The sequence below is a fragment of the Fistularia commersonii genome, chromosome 12, assembly GCF_037954325.1.
Source record: "Fistularia commersonii isolate RoL2024-O1a breed Wild chromosome 12, RoL_Fcom_v1.0, whole genome shotgun sequence".
NCBI lineage: Eukaryota > Metazoa > Chordata > Actinopteri > Syngnathiformes > Fistulariidae > Fistularia > Fistularia commersonii.
In genome coordinates, this window is record NC_141295.1 from 4,992,571 (window position 1) to 5,015,170 (window position 22,600).

Genomic DNA, 22,600 nt, shown 5'->3' on the forward strand with positions numbered 1-22,600 from the left:
GTACATCGTGTGACGTATGCAAGTGGCGCGATGCGATTGGTCAAGTTGAATTTCAATCACGGAGACAGCGGGAGAGGATTGGTCGCCGCGGCTGTCACTCGATCCTCCATTGTCCGCGGATTGGTGCAGCTGCGCGGGCGGATTCCTTCTGGGGCTCGGTCTTCAAGGCTCACGGAGAGCGAATGTCGTCATGAGCGGTGGGTAGGAATTAAAACATTGGTGTTTATATTACATTCTACTTCGTAAAACATGTTATTTGCGCCGCGCCGAAACGCGGCGGGCGTTTTCGTGTCAAAATGGAGAATATTGTAGCGGAAGTCACGCAGTTGTGCGACCAAAGAAAATAGAGCGTCGCACTTCCGGAATAGGTCTGCCTTTTTCTGTAACGTTATCAAAGAGTTTGACTTGCTAACTATCCTTCAGCTAGCGGGATATGCTAATTAAACCAATGCAGCTGGTCGTTCACTTGCTTTCCCCCGGAGCCGACGGTCCAGCCCTCCGTTCCCTCCCCACACCCCTCCGCAACGGGACACAAAGTTATCGGCCCCACGCAGATTCGTTTTACCGACAGCAGCTAAGCCACGCTCGGATAAAAAGAGAGGGGGGAAAAAATCAGCTTAAGCTAGCCGCTAGCTCCATCAGTTTGCCGCTGCTAGCTAGGCTAGTTAGCTTGCTAACGCTCGCTGGTGAAAGCAGTGGCGTGTCGACGGCGGCCACGGTGTGAGGCCACCGTCGGCCGTGTCAGGGCTGCGGAGGACGCCGGCCTCCGCTCCCCGGTGGTGCTTCTCATCCCCGGGTTGCAGGGCTTGGGAAGTGTGTGTCTCTTGTTGTTGTTGTTGTTGTTGTTGTTTGAGCGGGCTCTGTCATACCCCCATCAGATGTTTCCCCCCTGCAGTGCATCCGAACCCCCTCCATCGCAAACAAACTTTCAGAGGGTTCAAACTGGAAAAGTACCCCCCCCCCACACACACACACACACATTTTCAGGCCTTTTGTTTTCCTGCCTTTTAGCTGTGCTGTCACTCCATCTCACAAAGCTCCTAGATAACTGCACTTCAGGGGCCCCTTTCTTGCACAAACAAAAGTAAATTCTGCGTTAAAAGAAGTATCCTTCGTGACATTAAACTTACTGTAATGAGCTCACGGGGTTTTAGGAATGTGATCGTCTCTGTTTATTTATTTAGCTCTTGAAAGAAGTGAAACCCGGGGTCGTATTTTGAGCTCAGCTGGTTCTGTTGCGGGACAGGGACCCTATTATCCTGCACGGTCCTGTGAAAAGACACACATGCATGTGTGTTTTTGTTTGTTTGTTGATTTAACTGCCTGGCAGACACAAAAAAAGTCATGTGAGTGTTGTTGACTGGGGCTTCCGCGGGGTCCTCGGGGCCACATCGGAGCTCTACCTGCCCCGTCCAAAACCCCGGAAGCGCCACATGATCCTGACGGAAAGTCAGGGAGATGGGTTGCCAGGAATATATCCTCCAAAAACACGCAGGAGATTCACTGAATTGTCCAGAGCTGTGAATGAGTGAGTGAATAGTTGTACATCTATATGTACGTGTGGATGAGAGGCTCTCTGATTGGTCCAGGGCGAGTCCCGCCTCTCGGCCAATGACGGCCGCGATAGGCTGATTGGGGGAGATGAATGAACCAATGAAATATCTCGGAAACGGTCGACAGGAAGAGACGAAAACATTTTGTTTTCAATAATTTATCAATAACTTTCGAACTCCGCTCTCGTTCTGGAACCTGTGTGATGTCACAAGCAGGAAGCCCCGCCCCTCATTCCCCCCCCCTCCGCCCTATTGGACCAAACCCCGCCCGGGAACTCAGCCCGACCTATCACAACTAAACGGCGAGCGTCAGAAAAGGGGGGGGGTTGCCATGGCAACAAAGCATATTTTGACCCCGTTAATATTTGACCGGGGGCATTAAAGTTTGAATCTGTCAAAGTGGCGTCCCGTGTCTCCCGACGGGGAGAATTATTCATCGTTGCATGTCTAGGAGAAGACGGCGTCCATCTGCAGGCATCTAACACGGTCACTGGCTCGACGTGCGTGTCTGCGGGCGGCGCTTTGACATAAATGAACGTCCTGAAAGAGACGGTCATTGGCCGGGGAACATTTTAAATGAGCCGAAGCGTCGTCGCATCTCATTTTATTATGGTGAAAATGAATGATCCCCGAAAGCGTGGACTGAAAGGTGTGTGTGTGTTTCAGATCAACAGGACAATATGGCCACCACTGTTGCCGTCAGTCCCAGCGAATACCTCCAGCCTTCCACCGCCACCTCGCAAGTGAGTAGCCGCCGCCGCCGCCGCCGCCGTGGCGTGTGCTCATCGTGCGTTTGCGGGTCGTGAGAATTGAGCCTGGACGTTAAAAAGAATTCAAATATGGCGCCCGGTCACATGACTAAAGGCCTGAAGGAGACGCCTGCTTTATCCACTCCATCACATCCATCCAGCCCTGCAGATCACACTGAGCAGCAGCTGCACACACACACGCACACACACACACACACACACACACACACACTTGTTTGCATGTCGTTTGTCCCAGCAGTCCACATTTGCATGTCACACAGATTTGTGCCGTCAGCTGGCGTCCCCACAGGCGTCAGGTGTGTGTGTGTGTGTGTGTGTGTGTGTGTGTGGAGTCGGCATGTGACCTGACATTCATGCAGAATGCTTCCTTGTCCCGCAGCTTGAGGAACGCACAGTCGGACCGCACCACGGCGCAAAAGCTTCGCAGGTGGAACTAAAAACCTCCCTTTTTCTTCTGGTCTCGACGTTGTCGTGTCTTCTGGCCGTCTGTCGGCGGGTGGAAGGGGAGGTTAGAAGGGGTCGACGTTTTTCCGTAAACTTAGCAGAATATGTCCTCGAGTTTCTGGATTTTTAATCCTCGAATCGAATCGCACGTGGAGCGACCCGGCCGGATCGTACCAACTGTGTCCCCCCGCGGGGGTGCACCGGTCGCCCGTTTCCTTCCCCCTCCGTTCACCTCGTCGCGCTGTGGCTGCAACCGCGGCGTGAACATCCTTCCATGACCAAAAGTATCACTCGGGGGTCTGGAGAACATCTCGCTCATCTCCAAAAACCTTCGGAGAGCCGTTCGGGTGTCGAGAGGAGCAAAAATCCTGGTAGCTCCATCTTGATAGCTCCTCTCCGATGCGTTCAGGTCACTCAGGATGCTGTGAGCTTTCTCCTGCTCACTGTGTGTGTGTGTGTGTGTGTGTGTGTGTGTGTGTGCAGGACGCCCAGCCCTCCCCTCTGGCCCTCCTGGCGGCCACTTGCAGTAAGATCGGCCCTCCCGCCGCCCAGGCGCCCGTCACCTCGCCGCCCGCACAGCCGCAGCCCCGCAGGCTCCTCCCCATCAAGCCGGCGCCCATCGCCCCGGCGCCGCCCAAGAACCTGGGCTTCCTGTCGGCCAAAGGCAATGTGATCCAGCTCCCCGCCGGCCTGGGCTCCACGGCGCCCGGCAGCCCCATCGTCCTGACCATCCAGCAGAGCCCGGCGCGCGGAGGGACGCCGGCGCCCGCCAACATCCAGTACCAGGTGATGCCGCAGATCCAGGGCCCGCAGACCATCCAGGTGATGCCGCAGGGCGGCCAGATCCAGCTCATCCCCGGCACCAACCAGGCCATCATCACCGCGCCCGTCACCGTGCCCGCGCCGCCGGCCGCCGCCGCCCCCGTCACGCCGCAGAAGACGGTCGCCATCAAGCCGTCGCCCAAACCGAGGAAGGGGAACAACGCCAACGTGGTGCAGCTGCCCGGCGGGCTCACGCTGCCGCTCAACGTGGCGACCGGGGAGGTGGGCGGCGCTCAGATCGTCACCGAGACGGCGGCGGCGGTGGCGCCGCCCACCCCGGGGAAGGCGCGGCGGGGGAGGAAGAAGAAAGTGGTGCTCGCCGCTCCGCCGCCGCCGCCGCCCGCTCCTCCCGCGCAAGCCGCCTCCCCTCCTCCCGAGCAGATGGAGACCATCCTGATAGAAGCCGGCGACAACATCATCCAGGTACGACCGCCATCTTCACGCCGCCGCCGCCGCCGTATTGGTGATGTACTTTCGAGCGCAGTCACACCCTGACGTGGGAGTTTCATTCAGTCGTGGCCGAGCTCGTATATCAGGTTAAATTCCCCGTTGAAACAAGTGTTTTTAAATCAGAAAAATATACTTTGTTATTGACAAACACTGTATTTAACAGTGTTATTATAGTAAATACTGGATTTATCGGGAAAATGGAACAACGATGTAAGAGATGGGTTTTTTATTTGGCGCTCTATCGCTTAATTACTGGTTGCACGCTTAATGTGCTGCTAAATGTAACTTATAATTTACGTCTAAACTCCATTTATGGATGAGAACAACTTTATTTATCCCGAAGGAAATTGTTGAATGGAGCTGAATGGACGGAGTGAAGCCGCTCCTCTTTGTTCACTAAGACACTTTATAGTTGATAGTTTATTTTTATTTCTAATTCTGCCTTTTCTTTTATTATTTATTACTGTTATATTTTCTGTAACTCCGGCACAGCAACTTCCTTCGGGATTAATAAAGTTGTTCTTATTCTTATCCTTATTTTAAAACCGTCGCTCCGTCGCCGTTTGACGTGAACGCAATGGCGCTGATACTCGTCGCCGTGACAACCTACCCCGTCTGCGCGCAGGCGGGAAACAACCTGCTGATCCTGCAGAGCCCCGGGCAGCCGGCGGTGGTGCAGCAGGTCCAGCTGGTGCAGCCCAAGCAGGAGTCCTCCCCGGTGGTGCAGATCCCCCAGCAGGCCCTGAAGGTGGTCCAGGCCGCCTCCGCCACGCTGCCTCAGGTCCCGCAGAGGCAGTCGGTCCCGCCCAGCGTGCAGGTCACCCAGGCGGACCCGACGCCGACTCAGGTGCTCGCTTTTTAAAAACCTGGCTAAAAACATCGCTCTTCGCAAGCGGCCGGACGGGAAAAGACGTCCTCCTCTTTCCGCAGATTCTCTTCAAAACGGCGACGGGCGAGTGGCAGTCGGTGCAGCTCCAGGACGCCGTCTCCACGGCGACCACCCCCACCTCCACCGTGGCCACCGCGGCCCCCGTACCCGTCGTCGGCGCCCCGCCGGCGGTCGGCGCCAAGAAGGCCCAGGCGGGGGCGCGGAAGGAACGCACTCTGGCCAAGATCGCCCCGGCGGGAGGGATGATCGCGCTGAACGCCTCGCAGCTCTCCTCGGCCGCCCAGGCCGTGCAGACCATCAGCATCAACGGCGTCCAGGTCCAGGGGGTGCCCGTCACCATCACCAACGCCGGGGGTGAGCGCAAGACAAGATAAACTGGAGTGAAGGGAAAAAAAGAGTTTGTATAAAAGTGTGAATAGCTTGTAGCCCCCAGTTGTTGTTGACGAGGTTTGTTGACCTTTTGGCTCGGGGCCGTTAGCGGACCGACCGGAGACGGTGTTGCTATGCTAACAGAGAGAGATGTCTGCGGAGGTTCTCCGTCATCCGGGTCGCGGCGAATTCTCGGCGATCGGACGTGAATTTCTTCGCTCGAATACTCGGACGAGAGGCTTCTTCGGTTTTAACGCCCCGCGGGGAGTTTCCCGATATAACTGTTAGCGGGTGTAGGCTACGATGGCTCTTTGATCGGCTGAAGCTAAGTGGATGCTAACAGGGATGCTACTTCTGCAGTCACGGGTTGTTGACGCTTTTGTCTGCCTGTGAAAGGCCTTAGCGTCCGTTTAGCATCACTGTTAGCTCTTCTAGCAGCTTAGCGTAGCTCTGCTACATGCGTCAGATGAAGTCAAACCCTGAGGAAGTCGCGTACGTCCACCGGCGACTTTCTTTGGACAGAATCATTCCTTTCTCTTCCCTCGGACTGGAAATCGCCGCCCAAAACCGTTTATACCGTCAAAGTTGGTGCTCGTGGAAAACCAAAGTTTACACCGTGCAAGCTGTTTACCCCAGAAACATGCGCTAGCAAAACAACGTAGGTTAGCTAGAAAGAGGCTGCCATCATCAAACATGGCTGGTAAAATCTGTTTTCTCGTGTGTGTGTGTGTGTGTGTGTCAGGCCAGCAGCACCTGACGGTACAGACGATGCAGGGCGGGGGCCTCCAGCTGGCGGCGGCGCAGGGCCAGCCGGCCATCCAGGTGGACCAGACCCTCACGCTGGAGCTCCCCAGCCAGCCGGGCGAGAAGAAGCGGCGCATGGCGTGCACGTGTCCCAACTGCAAGGACGCGGATAAGAAGTGGGTGGGACCGACGGCGTGGCGTCCGCCTTCACCTTTAGGTCTTCTGACTCCCGTTATTTATGGCGCAGACCCGGCGAGGTGGGGAAGAAGAAGCACATCTGCTACGTCCCCGGCTGCGAGAAGACCTTCAGGAAAACGTCGCTGCTCCGAGCCCACGTCCGGCTGCACACCGGCGAGAGGCCCTTCGTCTGCAACTGGGTGTTCTGCGGGAAGCGTTTCACGCGCAGCGACGAGCTACAGCGGCACGCCAGGACGCACACAGGTGCGTGAGCCCGGCCGCCGTTAGCGTCACGCTATGAAACGCTCGGGCTTCTTCTAGCGCCATCGAGGCGTCTCATGTCGACTCCCTTTGTAAAACCCCTTCTTTACGCTCTTGTTTATTACTTATTTTTTATACGGTATGCGTTTTCGTAAAGTTGATGCAGGATTTGCGTTGAGAATGCTAATAGAGAAGTACAGAGAAGGCCAGAGGGAGCTGCATTGTGTTTTTGTAGACCTAGAAAAAGCATATGACAGGGTGCCAAGAGAGGAGCTCTGGTATTGTATGAGGAAGTCTGGAGTGGCAGAGAAGTATGTTAGACTGGTGCAGGACATGTATGCTCGCTGTGAGACACTGGTACGCTTTGCTGTAGGGGTAGCAGAGAAGTATGTAAGACTGGTGCAGGACATGTATGCTCGCTGTGAGACACTGGTACGCTTTGCTGTAGGGGTAGCAGAGAAGTATGTAAGACTGGTGCAGGACATGTATGCACGCTGTGAGACACTGGTACGGTGTGCTGTAGGGGTAACCGAGAAGTTCAAGGTGGAGGTGGGACTCCATCAGGGATCAGCTCTGAGCCCCTTCTTGTTTGCAATGGTGATGGACAGGCCGACAGATGAGGTGAGACAGGAACCTCCATGGACCATGATGTTTCCAGATGACATTGTGATCTGTAGTGAGAGCAGAGAAGGGGTGGAGGAACATCTAGAGAGGTGGAGGTATGCTCTGGAAAGGAGAGGAACGAAGGTTAGTTGCAGCAAGACAGAATATATGTGTGTGAATGAGAGGAACTCGGGTGGAATGGTGAGGCTACAGGGAGTGGAGATCAAGAAGCTGGAGGATTTCAGGTACTTGGGGTCAGCAGTCCAGAGCAGAGTGTGGAAAAGACGGGTTCAAGAAGATGGAGAAAAGTGTCAGGGGTACAAGAAGATAGAAGAACATCAGCCAGAAGGAAAGGAAGGTGGAGGAGACGAAGAGATGAAGATGTTGAGGTTCTCTTTGGGAGCCACCAGGATGGAGAGGATCAGGAAGGAGTCCATCATGTTGTTGGATGTTCTGGAGAGAAGGACAGAGATGGTTGGGTCGTGGACAGAGGAGGGAGAGTGGATAGATTGGTTGATGAATGCTGGAATTGGAGGTCTAGAAGAAAAACCAAAGAGAAGATGGCTGTACATCATGAGAGAGGAGGATCCAGAGTTCAGGGTCGGATGGAGAAGGTGGATTCCCCTGAAGTACTTTTGTGTACACTGCTCAAAAAAATAAAGGGAACACTTAAAAAACACATCCTAGATCTAAATGAATGACATATTCTTATGAAATACTTTGCTCTTTACACAGTTGAATGTGCTGACAACAAAATCACACCAAAATGATCGATGGAAATCAATTGTATCAACCCATGGAGGTCTGGATTAGGAATCACACTCAAAATGAAAGTGTAAAAACAAACTCCAGGCTGATCCAACTTTGATGTAATGTCCTTAAAACAAGTCCAAATGAATCTGTGTTGCTTCCTGAGTGGACACTATGATTTCACACAAGTGGGATTGACTTGGAGTTACATTGTGTTGTTCAAGTGTTCCCTTTATTTTTTGGAGCAGTATATATACCATATCAATTATTTTGATGACGAAATAAGCCTTTTCCATAGTCCAGGCAATATTTGCCGTCAGCCGTAGGAGCCTCAGAATCCAACCCGGTGGAAAACCGAACGTAAACAAGGGCGTCTCTCGGACTCATCTCCACCTTGTCGTCCTCCGCAGGGGACAAACGCTTCGAGTGCAGCCAGTGTCAGAAGCGCTTCATGCGGAGCGACCACCTGACCAAGCACTACAAGACTCACATCAACACCAAGAACCTGTGAGGGAGGAGCCGCCGCCGAGCCACGGACTCGACCCTCCGGCCAAAGACTCGGGGGGAAGACGGGGAGGCGGCGTCCGTCACCCGTCCCCGTCGAAGAGGAAAAGGAAACCCTCGCCGACGTCGCCGCTCCCCGAGGACGACGGGACGGCTTTTCTCAAGCGGGGTCTTCGGACGCCGACCGCCAAAACCCCGAGGACTCCGGTTTCCACTCCAGTGTCCCGACAGGATTGTTTTTACTTGCACTTGTTTGTCGTAGGAACAGCGGGACCACCTTCACCAGACGCTGATTTTACCTCACTGGAATCTTACCCATTGTTTTTACCACGGTTGTATCTCGGCTGCGTTTTTTTTTTTTTTTTTCTCTCCTGCCGATTTACAAACATCTTTTAATGTTGCGGACCACGGCGCCAAGACATTTTTTCTTTTTTTTTTTTTTTTTTTTTTAAAGAAAGTTTACATCGGCTTTTTTTTTTTTTTTCTTAAGTATGTACCCGCATACCGTCTTCAGTCGCACCGCAAAAAAGGAATAAACTATTTATAAGGCTTTTCAATGTAGTTGTAACAGGCGAGCGCAGGAAGTAGAGGTGACGGCGTGGAAGGACTTTCTTTAGCTCGTCTTCCCGGAGAAACTTCCGGAGCCCGGAAACCTGCGCGTCTTTCTTCGAATTTGACTTCGAAACCCGAATCGGCGAAAACCGGAACGCAGGCGGGGAGATTCAGATCTTTCCGGTCGATTCTCTGAAGAAAATCCCCCGGGGGAGAAGAGCCGGGCCCTGAAGCCACCTTTATCTTAAAAGGTTTTAACCGATATTTCAGTAAATTATTTGATTTGATCAGTAAATTATTATAAAAATGAAAAACGGGAGGACCTGAGGCGGAGCCCTGTGGGACGCCACGTTTGGGAACGCCGCTTTTTTTAAGGTCTTAAAAAGTCGAGAGGTACCGTCGGCGCCGCTACCTTGGGTCGGGTTTGACCGCCAGCCGGGGGGAAATGTTATTTTTAATAAAAGTAGAGTCAGAAAAAAAAGGGAGGATAAAGTTTTAAGTGTTTGCGAGGCTGACAGGAGGCTCAAGTCACCGCATCGGCCGTCTCTTAACCACTAGGCCATTTTTTTTTTTTTTTTTTGTTTGTTTTTTAATTTCTGCTCTGAACGGTACAGATTTTTTAATTTTTGTTTATTTTTTTTAGCAGGGGGCGGGTAAAGTCCACCACTTATTTCAAATGGCGCCAGTATTATTGAACCCTCTTCTTTACACTCCACCTGACTTTGGGTTTAAAAACCCAACCGATCGCCGCTCCGATTCGGCGATTTGGGATTTTTTTAGTCTTGACAATCGTATCTCGATTGCCCCCAGCTATGTGATAGCTTTCCGGTGGTCGGTTTTACCGGATTTAAGTCGGGATTCTGTCCGGAAGCGTCTGGAACCCGTTGGACTTTCACATTTCACGCGTTTTTCCTTGTTTTTTTTTTTTTGAAAGAGCGTGGGGAGGCCCAGACTGACGGAGCCTCTTTTGTATTTATGTTTTCATGTCAGAATAATGTATTTACAACGTGTGTCCGGCGGACACGGTGAATATAGGATATTTAAAAAGAAGAAAAGAAAGCAACAGCAACAACAAACAAAAAACAGCCGGTCCAGAAGGAAATGGACATTGTACAGTGTGAGAGGAATAAAATATAATGTGACATTGTATAGCTTCATTCCTGCTTTGTATAAAAATCTTTTTCTATTGAATTAAAGATGCCTTAGACAGCTGCACCCAGTATTTAAATCTCCTGTTTAATTCCTCATAATTGTGAAAATAACTTATGTTCCCTGCAAATATCTTGTGCACTGATTGCAATCCCAGGGTCCAAATTAATTGAAACAGCATTAAAATATTAGTTGTTTGTTTTGTTTTTTTTTAGCATTTATTTTCGCCCACGTGTCGGTTGTCAAGCCAACTGTAACCGTTTCAGGAGATCCCAGGAGAAACCAGCAACTCATTTTTTTTTTTTTTTTTTTTTTTTTTTAATAATGTGTTCAAAAAAGGTGCTAAAACAGTTTTGCACACACACAACCCCCCCCCCCGAATAAAGAGGTCAAACTACTCCGCCTCTTTATTTGATTCATTTGGGTGTCTTATTTGTGTAAATGCGTTCATTAGGTGAGCCGAAGTGAAGTATTCCTGGTGTTTTACGCAAAAGGAAATACACCTGTTTGTATTTCAAAAACACAAAAATGGTTTTTAATCTTTTTACAAAAGTGTCAAAACGCTGCTTTTAAATCCAGATCATGTGATAGAGTTAACAAACAAGACTGCTACGGCAAGGGGAAATTGAATAAATCTGTTTTCCACTCTCTCGACTTTATTAAAATGCAACAAAAATCTGAATTTTAACACAAAAATACAAAAACCGAGCGCTTTATTGTGAATGGCGCTTTTATTTTGAAAGAACTCGGCGGAATGCGTCATCTGTGACGTGATGACACACTTCCTGTTTGCGAGCTGGTTCAATCGGTAATACTTGACACCTCTGTTTCTTTTTTATCGTTGTTTATTTTCTGTGACTGTTTCGCTCGGGTGTCAAATCGGTCGCGATGTTTGTTATATTTTTTTAATTTGTTAAGTTTCGCTCAAAACAAACAAATAAACACACGCTTCGCGTTGACATCCCGTAGCAGCGAGCTAGCGAGTTAGCTAGCTAGCTAGCTGCTACTGTTTACCTTCTGACAGGAAGAGCGTTTGTCACGTTAACGGATATTAAATGATTCCAGCCGGAACAGCGTTATTCCTTAAAGTTAAATGACGGCGTTTATTTAATTTGTTTATTTGTCTTTTTTTTTGCCACCCAAGTCTCCTCTGCCCATGTACAAACCATCTCAATTTAACTGAATCTCCAGAACACCTCCCATGTGCTGTCTCCTCTGATGGCCTCCTTCCAGAACCTCCACATCTTCATTTCTTCTGTTTTTTTCCTCCTGTCTCCTCCTCAGTGTCTCCAAACCAGACCTCTTCTTCTTCTTCTTCTCCTCCTCCACCCCCTGTCAAGTTCCCCCCCCATCCACCTGTTCGGATGTTAACTGGAGTTTCCTTCCCTCAGGTGTTTCCCCACGTGATGGCGGCGGAGGAGGAAGAGCGATGAAGGCCTCCTGGCCGGCGTTGCTGCTGGCCGGCCTCTGCCGGACGGATGAGCGGGACCCGTTCCCGGTGTGGCGCGACGGAAACATCTGCCCGTGCTTCAACCAGCTGGTGCTGGGGGCGCTGCCTCATGCCGGGATGGCCGTCGTCAGCGCCTGCTGGCTCGGCGCCGCCAGGTGCTTCATCGAAACGACGGTCAGAAGGTTCTGGGATCCTCTGAGTAATCGTCGGTTTCCCGTGCAGGAGCAGCAGCTTCCAGACGGCGCCCCCCTGCGGCTGGACGCTCCGCCAGGCGTCCGCCCTGCTGGCGGCGCTGCTCCTCTCGGCAGACGCCGCCCTGGTGAGCGTCCTGCGGCGGCCGGACATGTTCCTGGATCTCCTGGCGGACGGCTGCGGGCTGCTGGCCTGGCTGACCCACCTCGGCGCCGTCACGGCGCTCCGGAGGAGCGTCTTGAGAAGAACCAGGGGACCTCCGCTGTTCCTCCTGTTGGTCCTGCTCTCCGTCCCCAACCTGGTCTTCACCTTGACGCTGTTCTCCGGCGACGAGCGGCGCCCGGACCTCGGCGGGCCGCTCCAACTCGCCCGTTTGGCGCTGACCTCCGGCCGGGCGCTGCCCGTCCTCCTCTACCTCCTGGCCTTTGCGTTTCCCTGCGTCAGCGACGCCGCGTACACCTTGTACGTCAACGCCGCCGACGGATCCCCGCTCCTCGCGGCGAGCCCCGAACGGGACACGGGCGAGATGGTGGCGGAGGACGGCAGCGGCTGCCTGTCCCGCCTCCTGTACCTGTGGCTGACCCCTCTGCTCCGGCGAGGCCGGCGAGGCGAGCTGGACGGACCCGCCCACGTTTATCACCTCCCGCGGAAACTGCGCACCGCCGTGGTGTGTCGCTTCTTCCGGCGGTGCTGGGAGTCCTGCCGCACCGGGGCGCCGCTCGGGCCCCGGCGGGACCGGTGGCCCCGACCCGTCGGCGGATCGCGGCGTCGCGGCTCCCCGGAGGAGCGTCTGGAGCTGCAGGGGGGCGTGAACCTGCTGAAGGTTCTGCACAAGGCCTTCGGGCCGCGCTACTACGGCCTGGGCGCGCTGAAGGTGGCGGTGAACATGCTGCGGTTCGCCGGCCCCCTCCTCCTGAACGCTCTGGTGACCTTCATGGAGCAGGAAGGGGCTCCGGCCGGCACCGGCGTCTGGTGCACGCTGGGACTCTGCGCCAGCACCCTCCTCTGCGCCTTCCTCCAGAACATCTTCGTCTTCCAGGTGTCCAAAGTGGCGCTGGCGGCCCGCGCCGCCTTGGTGTCGGCCGTCTACGGCAAAGCGCTGAGGGTGAGCGGCGGCGGCCTGGCCGGCTTCGCCCTGGGCGAGGTGGTGAACCTCATGAGCACGGACACGGACCGCGCGGTCAACTTCTGCAACAGCTTCCACGAGCTGTGGAGCCTCCCCTTCCAGTTCTCCGTCGCCCTCTACCTTCTGTACCTGCAGGTGGGCGTGGCCTTCCTGGGAGGGCTGGCCGTGGCGCTGCTGCTGGTCCCGCTCAACAAGCTCCTCGCCTCCCGGATCCTCAGCAACAACAAGCACATGCTGCGGCGCAAAGACCACCGGGTGAAGGTGAGACCCTCCGACCGCCCGCCGCCAAGGACGCGCCCGCCGCCGTCACATCTGCGCCTCCTTCCCGCAGCTGATGACGGAGATCCTCTTCGGCATTCGCGTCATCAAGTTCTCCAACTGGGAGCCGCACTTTTCCCGGAAGGTGTCCGAGTGTCGCCGCCAGGAGCTGTCGCACCTGCGGGCCGTCAAGTATCTGGACGCCATGTGCGTCTACACCTGGGCCGCCCTGCCCGTGGTCATCTCCATCCTCACCTTCCTCACCTACGTGCTGCTCGGACACCGGCTGACCGCCGCTAAGGTAACCTCCGACGGCGGCCGCCTCTTTCGCCGGCGTCCTTTTTGATTTCGCCGCCTGTTCTCCCTCGCCGGCAGGTGTTCACCACCCTGGCGCTGGTGGGCCTGCTCATCCTCCCGCTCAACGCCTTCCCCTGGGTGCTCAACGGCATCCTGGAGGCCAAGGTGTCGCTGGAGAGAATCCGCCGCTTCCTGGATCTTCCCAACCAGGACCCGGAGACCTACTACGCCACGGGTACGCGACCGGGGACTAAACAACAATATAAATAAAGTGACAATAGAATAAATAAACGAAAATAAGCAGGATGTGTGCGGGTGTAACTTAGCTAGCTAGCTAGCTCGCTAGTATACAAGCTAAACGCCACATGGCGGCCGGGGGAATCATTTCACTGGATTGACCTGTGTGTGTGTGTGTGTGTGTGTGTCTGTGTGTGTGTGTGTGTGTGTGTGTGTGTGTGTGCGCCTGCAGGGCTCGCTGGTGGTGGTCGTGGGGAAGGTCGGCTGTGGAAAGAGCTCCCTCCTGTCAGCTCTCACCGGAGAACTGAACAGGTAGGAGGCGGAGCTTAGCACGCGAGAGGGGCGGAGCCAAGACCGCTTGTTCGCCGTTTCCGCGGCGACAAGGAACTTCTCCGATGACTTCCTCCCTGTGGCCCCCCGCAGGCTCGGGGGAGCCGTGTACGTGGCGCACAGGGAGGGCGGCTTCGGCCTGGCGTCGCAGGAGCCGTGGATCCAGAACGCCACCGTCAGGGACAACATCCTGTTCGGGAAGGACTACCACGCCTCCGCCTACCAGGCCGTGGTCCAGGCGTGCGCGCTCGCGGACGACCTCAGCGTACGACACACACCGGTTGCCCCTCGAGCGGATCGGACAATGGAAGAAACTGACCCGAGACCTTTTTCAGTAGTTCACAACAGTTCACTGTTGTTTTTAGCAATTTACAGTTGTTTTCAGACAGTTGACTGTTAGCGGTTAGCAATAGTTTACCCCAGTTTACAGCAGTGTTTAGCAGTTTAGCACTTTGTTTAGCGGTTTTCCTTCAGTTTTCAGTAGTTCATAACAGTTTTTAGCAATTTACAGCCGTTTTCGGACGTTTCTACAATAGTTAACCGTTAGCGGTTAGCAATAGTTTACACCAGTTTACAGCAGTGTTTAGCAGTTTAGCACTTTGTTTAGCGGTTTCCTTCAGTTTTCAGTAGTTCACAACAGTTTTTAGCAATTTACAGCCGTTTTCGGACGTTTCTACAACAGTTAACCGTTAGCGGTTAGCAATAGTTTACACCAGTTTACAGCAGTGTTGAGCAGTTTAGCAGTTTGTTTAGCGGTTTCTTACAGTTTTCAGTAGTTCACAACAGTTTTTAGCAATTTACAGCCGTTTTCGGACGTTTCTACAACAGTTAACCGTTAGCGGTTAGCAATAGTTTACACCAGTTTACAGCAGTGTTGAGCAGTTTAGCAGTTTGTTTAGCGGTTTCTTACAGTTTTCAGTAGTTCACAACAGTTTTTAGCAATTTACAGCCGTTTTCGGACGTTTCTACAACAGTTAACCGTTAGCGGTTAGCAATAGTTTACACCAGTTTACAGCAGTGTTGAGCAGTTTAGCAGTTTGTTTAGCGGTTTCTTACAGTTTTCAGTAGTTCACAACAGTTTGGCGGTACATTAATTACAAATGCTACAAACAGAAAGTAGTATTCTACATTAATACAAACAGAAAGTATACAATAGTATACTAATTAATAGTATACAAAAAGAAAGTTTGTATTCTACATTACTTAAACTGTGGTTTTTAGCAATTTACAGCCGTTTTCAGACAGTTGATTGTTAGCGGTTAGCAATAGTTTACCCCAGTTTACGCCAGTTTACGGCAGTGTTGAGCAGTTTAGCACTTTGTTTAGCGGTTTCCTACAGTTTTCAGAAGTTCACAACAGTTCACTGTGGTTTTTAGCAATTTACAGACGTTTTCAGACATTTGACCGTTAGCGGTTAGCAATAGTTTACCCCAGTTTACGCCAGTTTACGGCAGTGTTTAGAAGTTAAGCAGTTTGTTTAGTGTTTTCCTACAGTTTTCAGTAGTTCACAACAGTTTTTAGCAATTTACAGCCGTTTTCGGACGTTTCTAGAACAGTTGACCGTTAGCAGTTAGCAATATTTTACCCCAGTTTACGCCAGTTGACAGCAGTTTCCTGATTTGTTTGTCTTTGTGCCAGATGTTGCCCAGGGGTGACCGGACGGAGGTGGGGGAGAACGGCGTGGCCCTGAGCGGAGGCCAGAAGGCCCGGCTCGCCCTCGCCAGAGCCGCCTACATGGTCAGGGGTCCACAAGAGTCCAGGGGCGAGTGCAGGCGGCCTGTTCAAAGGTTAACACGTGGTGTTCTGTCGCCTCTCCGTCAGGACAAGGACATCTACCTCCTGGATGACCCGTTGGCCGCCGTGGACGCAGACGTTGCCCGGCACCTCATGCAGAAATGCATCCTGGGCCTCCTCGGGGGGAAGACCAGAATCCTCTGCACCCACCGCACCGAGCTGGCGGACGCGGCCGACGTGATGGTCCTCATGGACGACGGCGCGATCGTCAGGACAGGTAGACCTCCAGAGACCCGACGTCTCCGTCAGACCGATGTGGATTCTGAAGCTCCTCGCCGTCCTCAGGTCCCCCCGCCGAAGTTCTCCCCTTGCTGGAAACGCCGGCGAGAACACAAGAGCACCAACGGGACTCGGGACCCGGAGGTGAGTCGGAAGGAGCGACCGGTCCGGACCTGGTCCTGGAAGGGACTACCTGGACCTCTCAGCTTCTCAGGAGGCTTCAGATACTCCTCGCTGTCTTTTGTTCCCCAGAGGGTGAGGAACCAGAGGAGGAGCCCCGTCCTCCTGCCGAGCTTCTGGCGGCCGACGAGGACGACCTGCCCGGGTCTGAGAGGAAGCAGGCGGGAGCGCTGGCGTGGAAAGTGTACCGGGCGTACTGGGCGGCGGTGGGCGGCGTCCTGGCCACCTCCATCCTGGCGTCGCTGCTCCTCATGCAAGGTCTGGAGCAACACTCCCAACGGGAGGGTCTCTCTGGTGGCCCTTAAACCCGGATCCCGTCGGTCACCGTCGTGACCTTCTTCTGTCGGAACATGAGATCCGTCTCTCGTTTGTTTCTTCTTCGGCGCCCCAGCCTCGAAGAACGTCTCGGACTGGTGGCTGTCGCACTGGATCTCCGAGCTGAGACGCAACGGTTCCACCGGGGAGAACGTTTCCTCCTGGGACGCCCTGGAATCCCCTCGCCTTCTGCTCTTCTGCCCCGGGAGCCTGTTGTGAGTCCGCCGAACCGCCCGACCGTTCGCATCTTGATCGGACGCTCAAGAGCGGCTCCGCCTCCGCAGGTCGCCGCCCGCCTCGGTGAACATCAGCTCCGAGGTCCAGTTCTACCTGACGGTCTACGGCTCCATCGCCGTCGCCAACACCGTCTTCACCGCCCTGCGAGCCTTCCTCTTCGCCTACGGGGGCGTCCGCGCCGCCACCGCCGTCCACAACGCGCTCCTGGACCGCCTCCTCAAGGTCGTTCATCCATCGGTCCGTCGCTCCGCTGATCCATCATCCGTCCGTTGCCGACCCGCGTAGTGACTTCCATGTCGTCTCCAGGCCACCGTGACCTTCTTCGACACCACGCCTCTGGGTCGAATCCTCAACCGTTTCTCCTCGGACCTTTACAGCGTGGACGACAGCCTGCCCTTCATCTTGAACATCCTGCTGGCCAACATCTTCAGCCTGCTGGGCACGTTAGCCGTGATCGGCTACGGCTTGCCGTGGGCCCTCCTGCCCCTCCTGCCGCTGGCCCTGCTCTACCGCCGCATCCAGAACTTCTACCGCCACACCTCGCGGGAGCTGAAGCGCCTGTGCAGCGTGACTCTGTCGCCCGTCTACGCCCACTTCTCCGAGACCCTGACGGGCCTGGCGACCGTCCGGGCCGGTCGCGCCTGCGCCAGGTGACCGCCGGGAAGCGCCCGCCTCCGCGTTGTCGTAGTCTACCCGAGTCGGAGCGTCGGTGGATGAAACCCGCATCTGCCGTTCCAGGTTCGAGGAGGAGAGCGCCAGGCGCTTGGAGCTGAACCAGCGCTGCCTGTTCCTGAGCAACGCTGCCGGGCGCTGGCTCGACATCCGCCTGCAGCTGATCGGCGTCGCCGTGGTGACGGGGCTCGGGGCGATCGCCGTCGTCCAGCACCGGTTCGGCGCCGTCGACCCCGGTGAGGCGGCGGGGGCGGCGCGAAGATTCCATCCGGTCGAGGCGAAATGTCTTAAGATGCGCTTGTCCCTACCGGCAGGTCTGGTGGGTCTGTCACTGTCTTACGCTCTGTCCATCACGTCCTTGCTGTCCGGCCTCATATTCAGCTTCACCCAGACGGAGATGCAGCTGGTGAGCGTCGAGCGAACAGAAGAATACTCCACCGGCCTGCCGGCTGAGCCGCAGCACCGGCACCCGCAGGTCAGTCCGGCCGCCGTCGGCGACAAACGGTGAGGGTCGCTCTCAAATGATGGGAAGGAACCATGCGGATGGAGAATTGACCGAACAACTGGAAAGAGGAGATACTTTTTGTGCATCGACTTTTCCGAGATCCGAGTCGTCGCTCAGCGGATCGTTTTGTGCGTTTGATACCATCGCGGCCGCCGCTGTCCGCCATGTGGCGTTAAAAGACAGTAGGACGCGCCGCTACGTAGCCCAGAGAAAATCAGGAGCGAGGTCATACATGTCTTGCACCCCTGTGACAAATTCTTCTTGTCCTTTGGGCTTTTCCCTTCAGAGGTCCCCGCAGCCAATCCACCTTCTCCATCTAACCCTGTTCTCTGGATCCTCCTCTCTCACACCGACTCTCTTCACATCCTCTCTCACGACGTCCATAAATCTTCTCTTTGGTCTTCCTCTAGACCTCCTGCCTGCCAGCTCCATCTTCAGCAACCTTCTACCCAGATCTTCACCGTGGTTCAGACATAACCAGAGGAGTGTTCATGTCCAGACCATTCCTGTCGTCACCTTATGTCGGCCATACATGTCCTGCACCCCTGTGACAAATTCTTCTTTTCCTTTGGGCTTTTCCCTTCAGGGGCCTCCGCAACCAATCCACCTTCTCCGTCTCACCCTGTTCTCTGGATCCTCCTCTCTCACACCAACTAATATCCTTTCTCACTACTTCCATCCACCTTCTCACGGGTCTTCCTCTAGACCTCCATTTCCAGCATCCGCCTACCAATATATTCACTCTCCCTCCTCTGTCCACAACCCAACCATCTCTGACCCTCTCTCCAAAACATCTAACTGATGGACCCATTCCTGATCCTCTCCATCCTGGTTGCTCCCAAAGAGCGAACATCTTAATCTCTGCCACCTCCAGCTCTGCCTCCTGTCTTTTGGTCACTGTTTCTTGTTTCAGCAGCGCTGGTCTGGGCACTGTCATGTACATTTTAAAGTTGATAGTGAATGACCTGAGGGCACCAGAGGGCAAGTTTTCTCTGGGTTAATTTTAATGTGTTGAAAACAACCGGCGCAAAGATTTGAAGGCTCCGGCTTCACTTGTCGTGTCCTCAGCTTCCTCCCACTTGGCCGGAGCAAGGTATGCTGGAGTTCCGCAATGTGACTTTGGCGTACAGGGACGGCCTTCCGCGCGCCTTGGACGGCGTGAGCCTGGTGGTGCGACCTGGAGAGAAAATAGGCATCGTGGGACGAACGGGCTCCGGCAAGTCCACCTTGTTCCTGGCCCTTTTCCGTATGGTGGAGCTCAGCGGTGGGCAAATACTCCTGGACGGGCTGGACATCAGCACTGTGGGTCTGGCTCAGCTCAGGTAGGGTCCACATGGTGGTAAAGTACAGTAGATAACCGCAAGTAAAGCTGCACCCATGTTACTTGTGGCTATGCTGACAGTCACGATGTCCCCAATTCAACTCTAGGTCCAGGTTAGCCATCATTCCCCAGGATCCGTTCCTGTTCAGCGGAACCGTCAGAGAGAATCTGGACCCCTGTGGACGACACCAAGACCAGCAGCTCCTGGATGTCCTGGATCAGTGCCACCTGAGCTCTCTGGTCACCAGGATGGGTGAGAAGGATTGAAGCGAGCTGATTTTTTTTTGGGTGTACCGATGGGTCTTGAAACTACCCACGCTGTTATTTCTTGACCTCGTGGTGAACGTCCACTGTGTTGTCTTGCAGCTAGAGAGCTGTCGGGCTTACAGAACGGCCATCATCTCAATGCTTTTCATAACAGTAGATGGAGCGATTCGGGGGTACACCCCGAGGGACTGAGTGTGAAAGCAACGCCTCTTAGGTACTCCTGACCGGGGCCCCAAAATACAGCTGATGAGCAATGCTGGGGTCACTATTGTTTTGGAAGTGAATGTGTGGTAGACTCCCGGGAATCCCTTGCAGATACAGTTGCCAGAAGTCGCCCTGTGGTGGTTTGGGTCCCTGGAGGAGCATGTTGTTCCACCAGCATACAGTAGACCGCTAGACATTCTGCCTCACATTTCTGGACATACAAGTTTACACGCGTAGTTCTGTTCTGATGTCGAGGTCACATGTTGCGATGAACGATACAAACGCGAGGTGTCGTTTTCAGAAATGTCTTTATTATACGCGTGTCGGACAGCACTTGTCCACTCTGAGCCTCTTCCGATTCTTGCGAGACCCTCGGTTTGTCTCCTTGCGGCTCAATCGGTCGCCCAAGAGCCTCTTTCTTGGGAGCTTTTCCTCGGCATCAGGGCGTGTTAAGACTTGAGACGGCGGGTCCGACGCAGGAACGCAAGTGTTGTCCAGTGCGGAGTTTGGCCGAACGCAACGGTTGTAAGCGATGGAAAGGGAGCGCTCTGGGGGAACTCCTCCAGTGTGCGATGAGTCATCCGCAAGAAAGGCTTCCGCAGGAGAGTCGGACTTGTTCAAACAAGACTCCCATGCCATTTCCTCTACGCGATCTTGGTCGTGGTGCGGACATGAGTCAAGCGTGAGCGCGGCAAAATCACAGCAGAGGCTTCCCATCCTAAAAATCAACACCGGGAACGATGTCGGTGAAAAGGCTTGGTGGCATTTATCGTCAAGATTGTCGGGGAAGAACCGCGGCAGTACTCCTTCGGTACTCGCACCAAGATCGCGACGGAAACTGCGTCCCTTCAAGGGCGCATCGGGGACATTTTGCGCCCCCTCTGGTTTTAGGACTTGGACTCAAGTAAAACCGATATCTGTCCGCTCCCCAAATTTCCCTTTTCTCGGGGTGTCATAAAGTTGGGGGCTTACGTGAGAGGAGCTCAAGATAAGCACAGTGCCTTTTGTGGTGTCGGTTACGCCTGATGTTTTGGGGGGCTCCTCCTTTGAATTTTGGGGTCACGGACAGTTGTCTGCCCCCCTGAAAGTCACAGACACCCCATAATTGAAAATTTGGGGTACATCCTAAGTGACACTCTGAGGTATTCAGTGTGAGTGCATCACTTCTTAGACACCTGGCCGTGACCCCAAAATTCAAATGAGGAGACCCCCAAATTGTCAATGTTGGGGTCACTGTACTATATCAGGTTTCCGGTGGGATTTACCTTTGGTCAGAGTCCCAGGGACCCCCAAAACACAATGGCCCCACTGTTGACATTTTGGGGTACACCGTGATTTGCACATGTTGGAGACCCTCGTGGTCGATGCTAAAAATTCTTGTGCTCACCCAGTTGAGACCCCAAAATGTCAATTGGGGTGACCCCCCCCCCGATAGAGCCCCTTGTCTTTTCAGGTGTCTAGCGTGACACAAGTTTGGGCAAACTCCCACAATCCTCTGTAGACAGAGTGACCCCAACTTTGATGTTTGGGGGTACACACCATGTAACCCGTATCTGTCCAGAAGCTGAGCGTTGAACGTCTCGACACTCAAACTCCCTCAGGTTCCCACACTTGACTTTTTGGCGTAACAGCCGGGAACTCACTTGAGGGGAACCAGGAGAAAACGTTTCAGTGTCCATATATTGGAACCCCAAGGTAATCCCACTTTCACTTCAAGGAAACTGAGCCCCAACATTGACATTTTGGGGTGCTCCTCACATAGTCACAGGAGTATTCACTGTGGGGTGGAACACCTGAGAACTGAAGTTTTGGGGTACACCCCAAGGGAGTGTACAACTCTTGAGCACCTCCTTAATGGCACCCAAGTGTCCCAACAAAGAGTGCCAATGTTGGGGTCACTGTATATTTTGAGGCGTCCAGTGAATCACAATTTGTGTTGGATGTTCGAGTCCCATGAACCACAATAACAACCATGCACACCCCATCGCTAATATTTTGGGGGAACAAGTAGCATTTGTCCCTTCAGTTCTCCACTTGTCACTGGAACTCAAGTCCTTGTTGTCCACCAGAGGTCGACCTTTACGATGTCGGACTTCTTCTCGCGTCCGACGGGACTCTGTCGTTTCTCCACCAGGCGGCCTGGACGCCGAGGTCGGGGAAAGAGGCCGGCCCTTCTCTGCGGGACAGAGGCAGCTTCTGTGTCTGGCCAGAGCCTTGCTGACCCAAACCAAGGTGGACACCCCTTCCCCCTTCGTTTACTTTCCGGCGCAAAGATCGGAGTCGCGTTATTGATTATCCATCTCTCACCCGCCCGGCAGGTCCTGTGCATCGACGAGGCTACGGCGAGCGTGGACCGAGCCACCGACGCGCTGCTGCAGAGAACCATCAGGGACAAGTTCAGGGACAAGACGGTCCTGACCATCGCGCACAGGTAACGGCGCCCCCTTCTTGCTGGTGCAGAGGCTGGAAGGACAGGACTTGTACACTTCTGATTATTGTGGGTAATAACTGGGGAATAAAAAGGTCTTTCTAGTTTTCAGATCTGCATGTCAGTCACTCATGTTAATGTGTGCATGCGTCTGTGTGTGTGTGTGTGTGTGTGTGTGTGTCCGATATTTGTGTGTGTGTGTGTGTGTGTGTGTGTCCACCAGGGTCGAAACTATCTTGGACTGCGAGCGGGTGCTGGTGATGAAGGCCGGGAAGCCGGTGCAGTTCGACGCCCCGGTCGCCCTCGGCCTCTCCGACGCCTCCGTCTTCCACACACTGGTCAGCGATGGAGGACAGTGACCTCACACACACACACACACACACACACACACACACAAATATCGGACACACACAAATAAAAGAAATGAAGAATTCTTGATATTTACTTTGGAAAATTGTTTCTTTCTTTCTCCCGTTTTCCGAATCATTTCTACAAGCTTTGCCCAGTAAACGCTTTTGTGCAAAAAAAAAA

General features: G+C 53.9%; 2 protein-coding genes across 4 annotated transcripts; both read left to right on the top strand.

The window, feature by feature from the left end:
* The first annotated feature begins 138 nt into the window (after positions 1-138).
* sp2 (sp2 transcription factor) lies at positions 139-10,431 on the top strand. 3 transcript variants are annotated; one of them, XM_086156525.1, is made up of 8 exons: positions 139-197; positions 2,220-2,296; positions 3,251-4,012; positions 4,665-4,886; positions 4,970-5,282; positions 6,040-6,217; positions 6,289-6,482; positions 8,243-10,431. In XM_086156525.1, the coding sequence occupies exons 1-8, from the start codon at positions 191-193 to the stop codon at positions 8,341-8,343; spliced, it is 1,854 nt and encodes a 617-aa protein (XP_086012651.1). In that variant the 5' UTR covers positions 139-190; the 3' UTR covers positions 8,344-10,431. The 3 variants fall into 3 exon arrangements, with proteins under 3 accessions (XP_086012651.1, XP_086012653.1, XP_086012652.1); XM_086156527.1 differs by lacking the exon at positions 139-197 and adding an exon at positions 210-368; XM_086156526.1 differs by lacking the exon at positions 139-197 and adding an exon at positions 1,385-1,528.
* Positions 10,432-10,818: 387 nt separating this feature from the next.
* Positions 10,819-22,523, top strand: abcc10 (ATP-binding cassette, sub-family C (CFTR/MRP), member 10). The gene is made up of 21 exons (XM_086156130.1): positions 10,819-10,845; positions 11,429-11,642; positions 11,710-13,066; positions 13,137-13,364; positions 13,439-13,595; positions 13,717-13,909; positions 14,021-14,192; positions 15,566-15,664; positions 15,749-15,938; positions 16,007-16,084; positions 16,193-16,378; positions 16,512-16,650; positions 16,720-16,894; positions 16,979-17,322; positions 17,411-17,580; positions 17,659-17,819; positions 18,918-19,171; positions 19,278-19,423; positions 21,776-21,873; positions 21,960-22,072; positions 22,293-22,523. Exons 2-21 carry the CDS (start codon positions 11,467-11,469, stop codon positions 22,426-22,428), a joined length of 4,572 nt encoding a protein of 1,523 aa, XP_086012256.1. The 5' UTR covers positions 10,819-10,845; positions 11,429-11,466; the 3' UTR covers positions 22,429-22,523.
* Positions 22,524-22,600: the final 77 nt, after the last annotated feature.

Coding starts and splice junctions, on each gene's coding strand:
- abcc10 (XM_086156130.1), top strand. CDS start 11,467: ATGAAGGCCTCCTGGCCGGCGTTGCTGCTGGCCGGCCTCTGCCGGACG. Junction 15,939..16,006: donor CGGCGCGATCGTCAGGACAG/GTAGACCTCCAG, acceptor CGCCGTCCTCAG/GTCCCCCCGCCGAAGTTCTC. Junction 17,581..17,658: donor GTTCGGCGCCGTCGACCCCG/GTGAGGCGGCGG, acceptor CCCTACCGGCAG/GTCTGGTGGGTCTGTCACTG.
- sp2 (XM_086156525.1), top strand. Junction 4,013..4,664: donor CCGGCGACAACATCATCCAG/GTACGACCGCCA, acceptor GTCTGCGCGCAG/GCGGGAAACAACCTGCTGAT. Junction 4,887..4,969: donor CGGACCCGACGCCGACTCAG/GTGCTCGCTTTT, acceptor CTCTTTCCGCAG/ATTCTCTTCAAAACGGCGAC.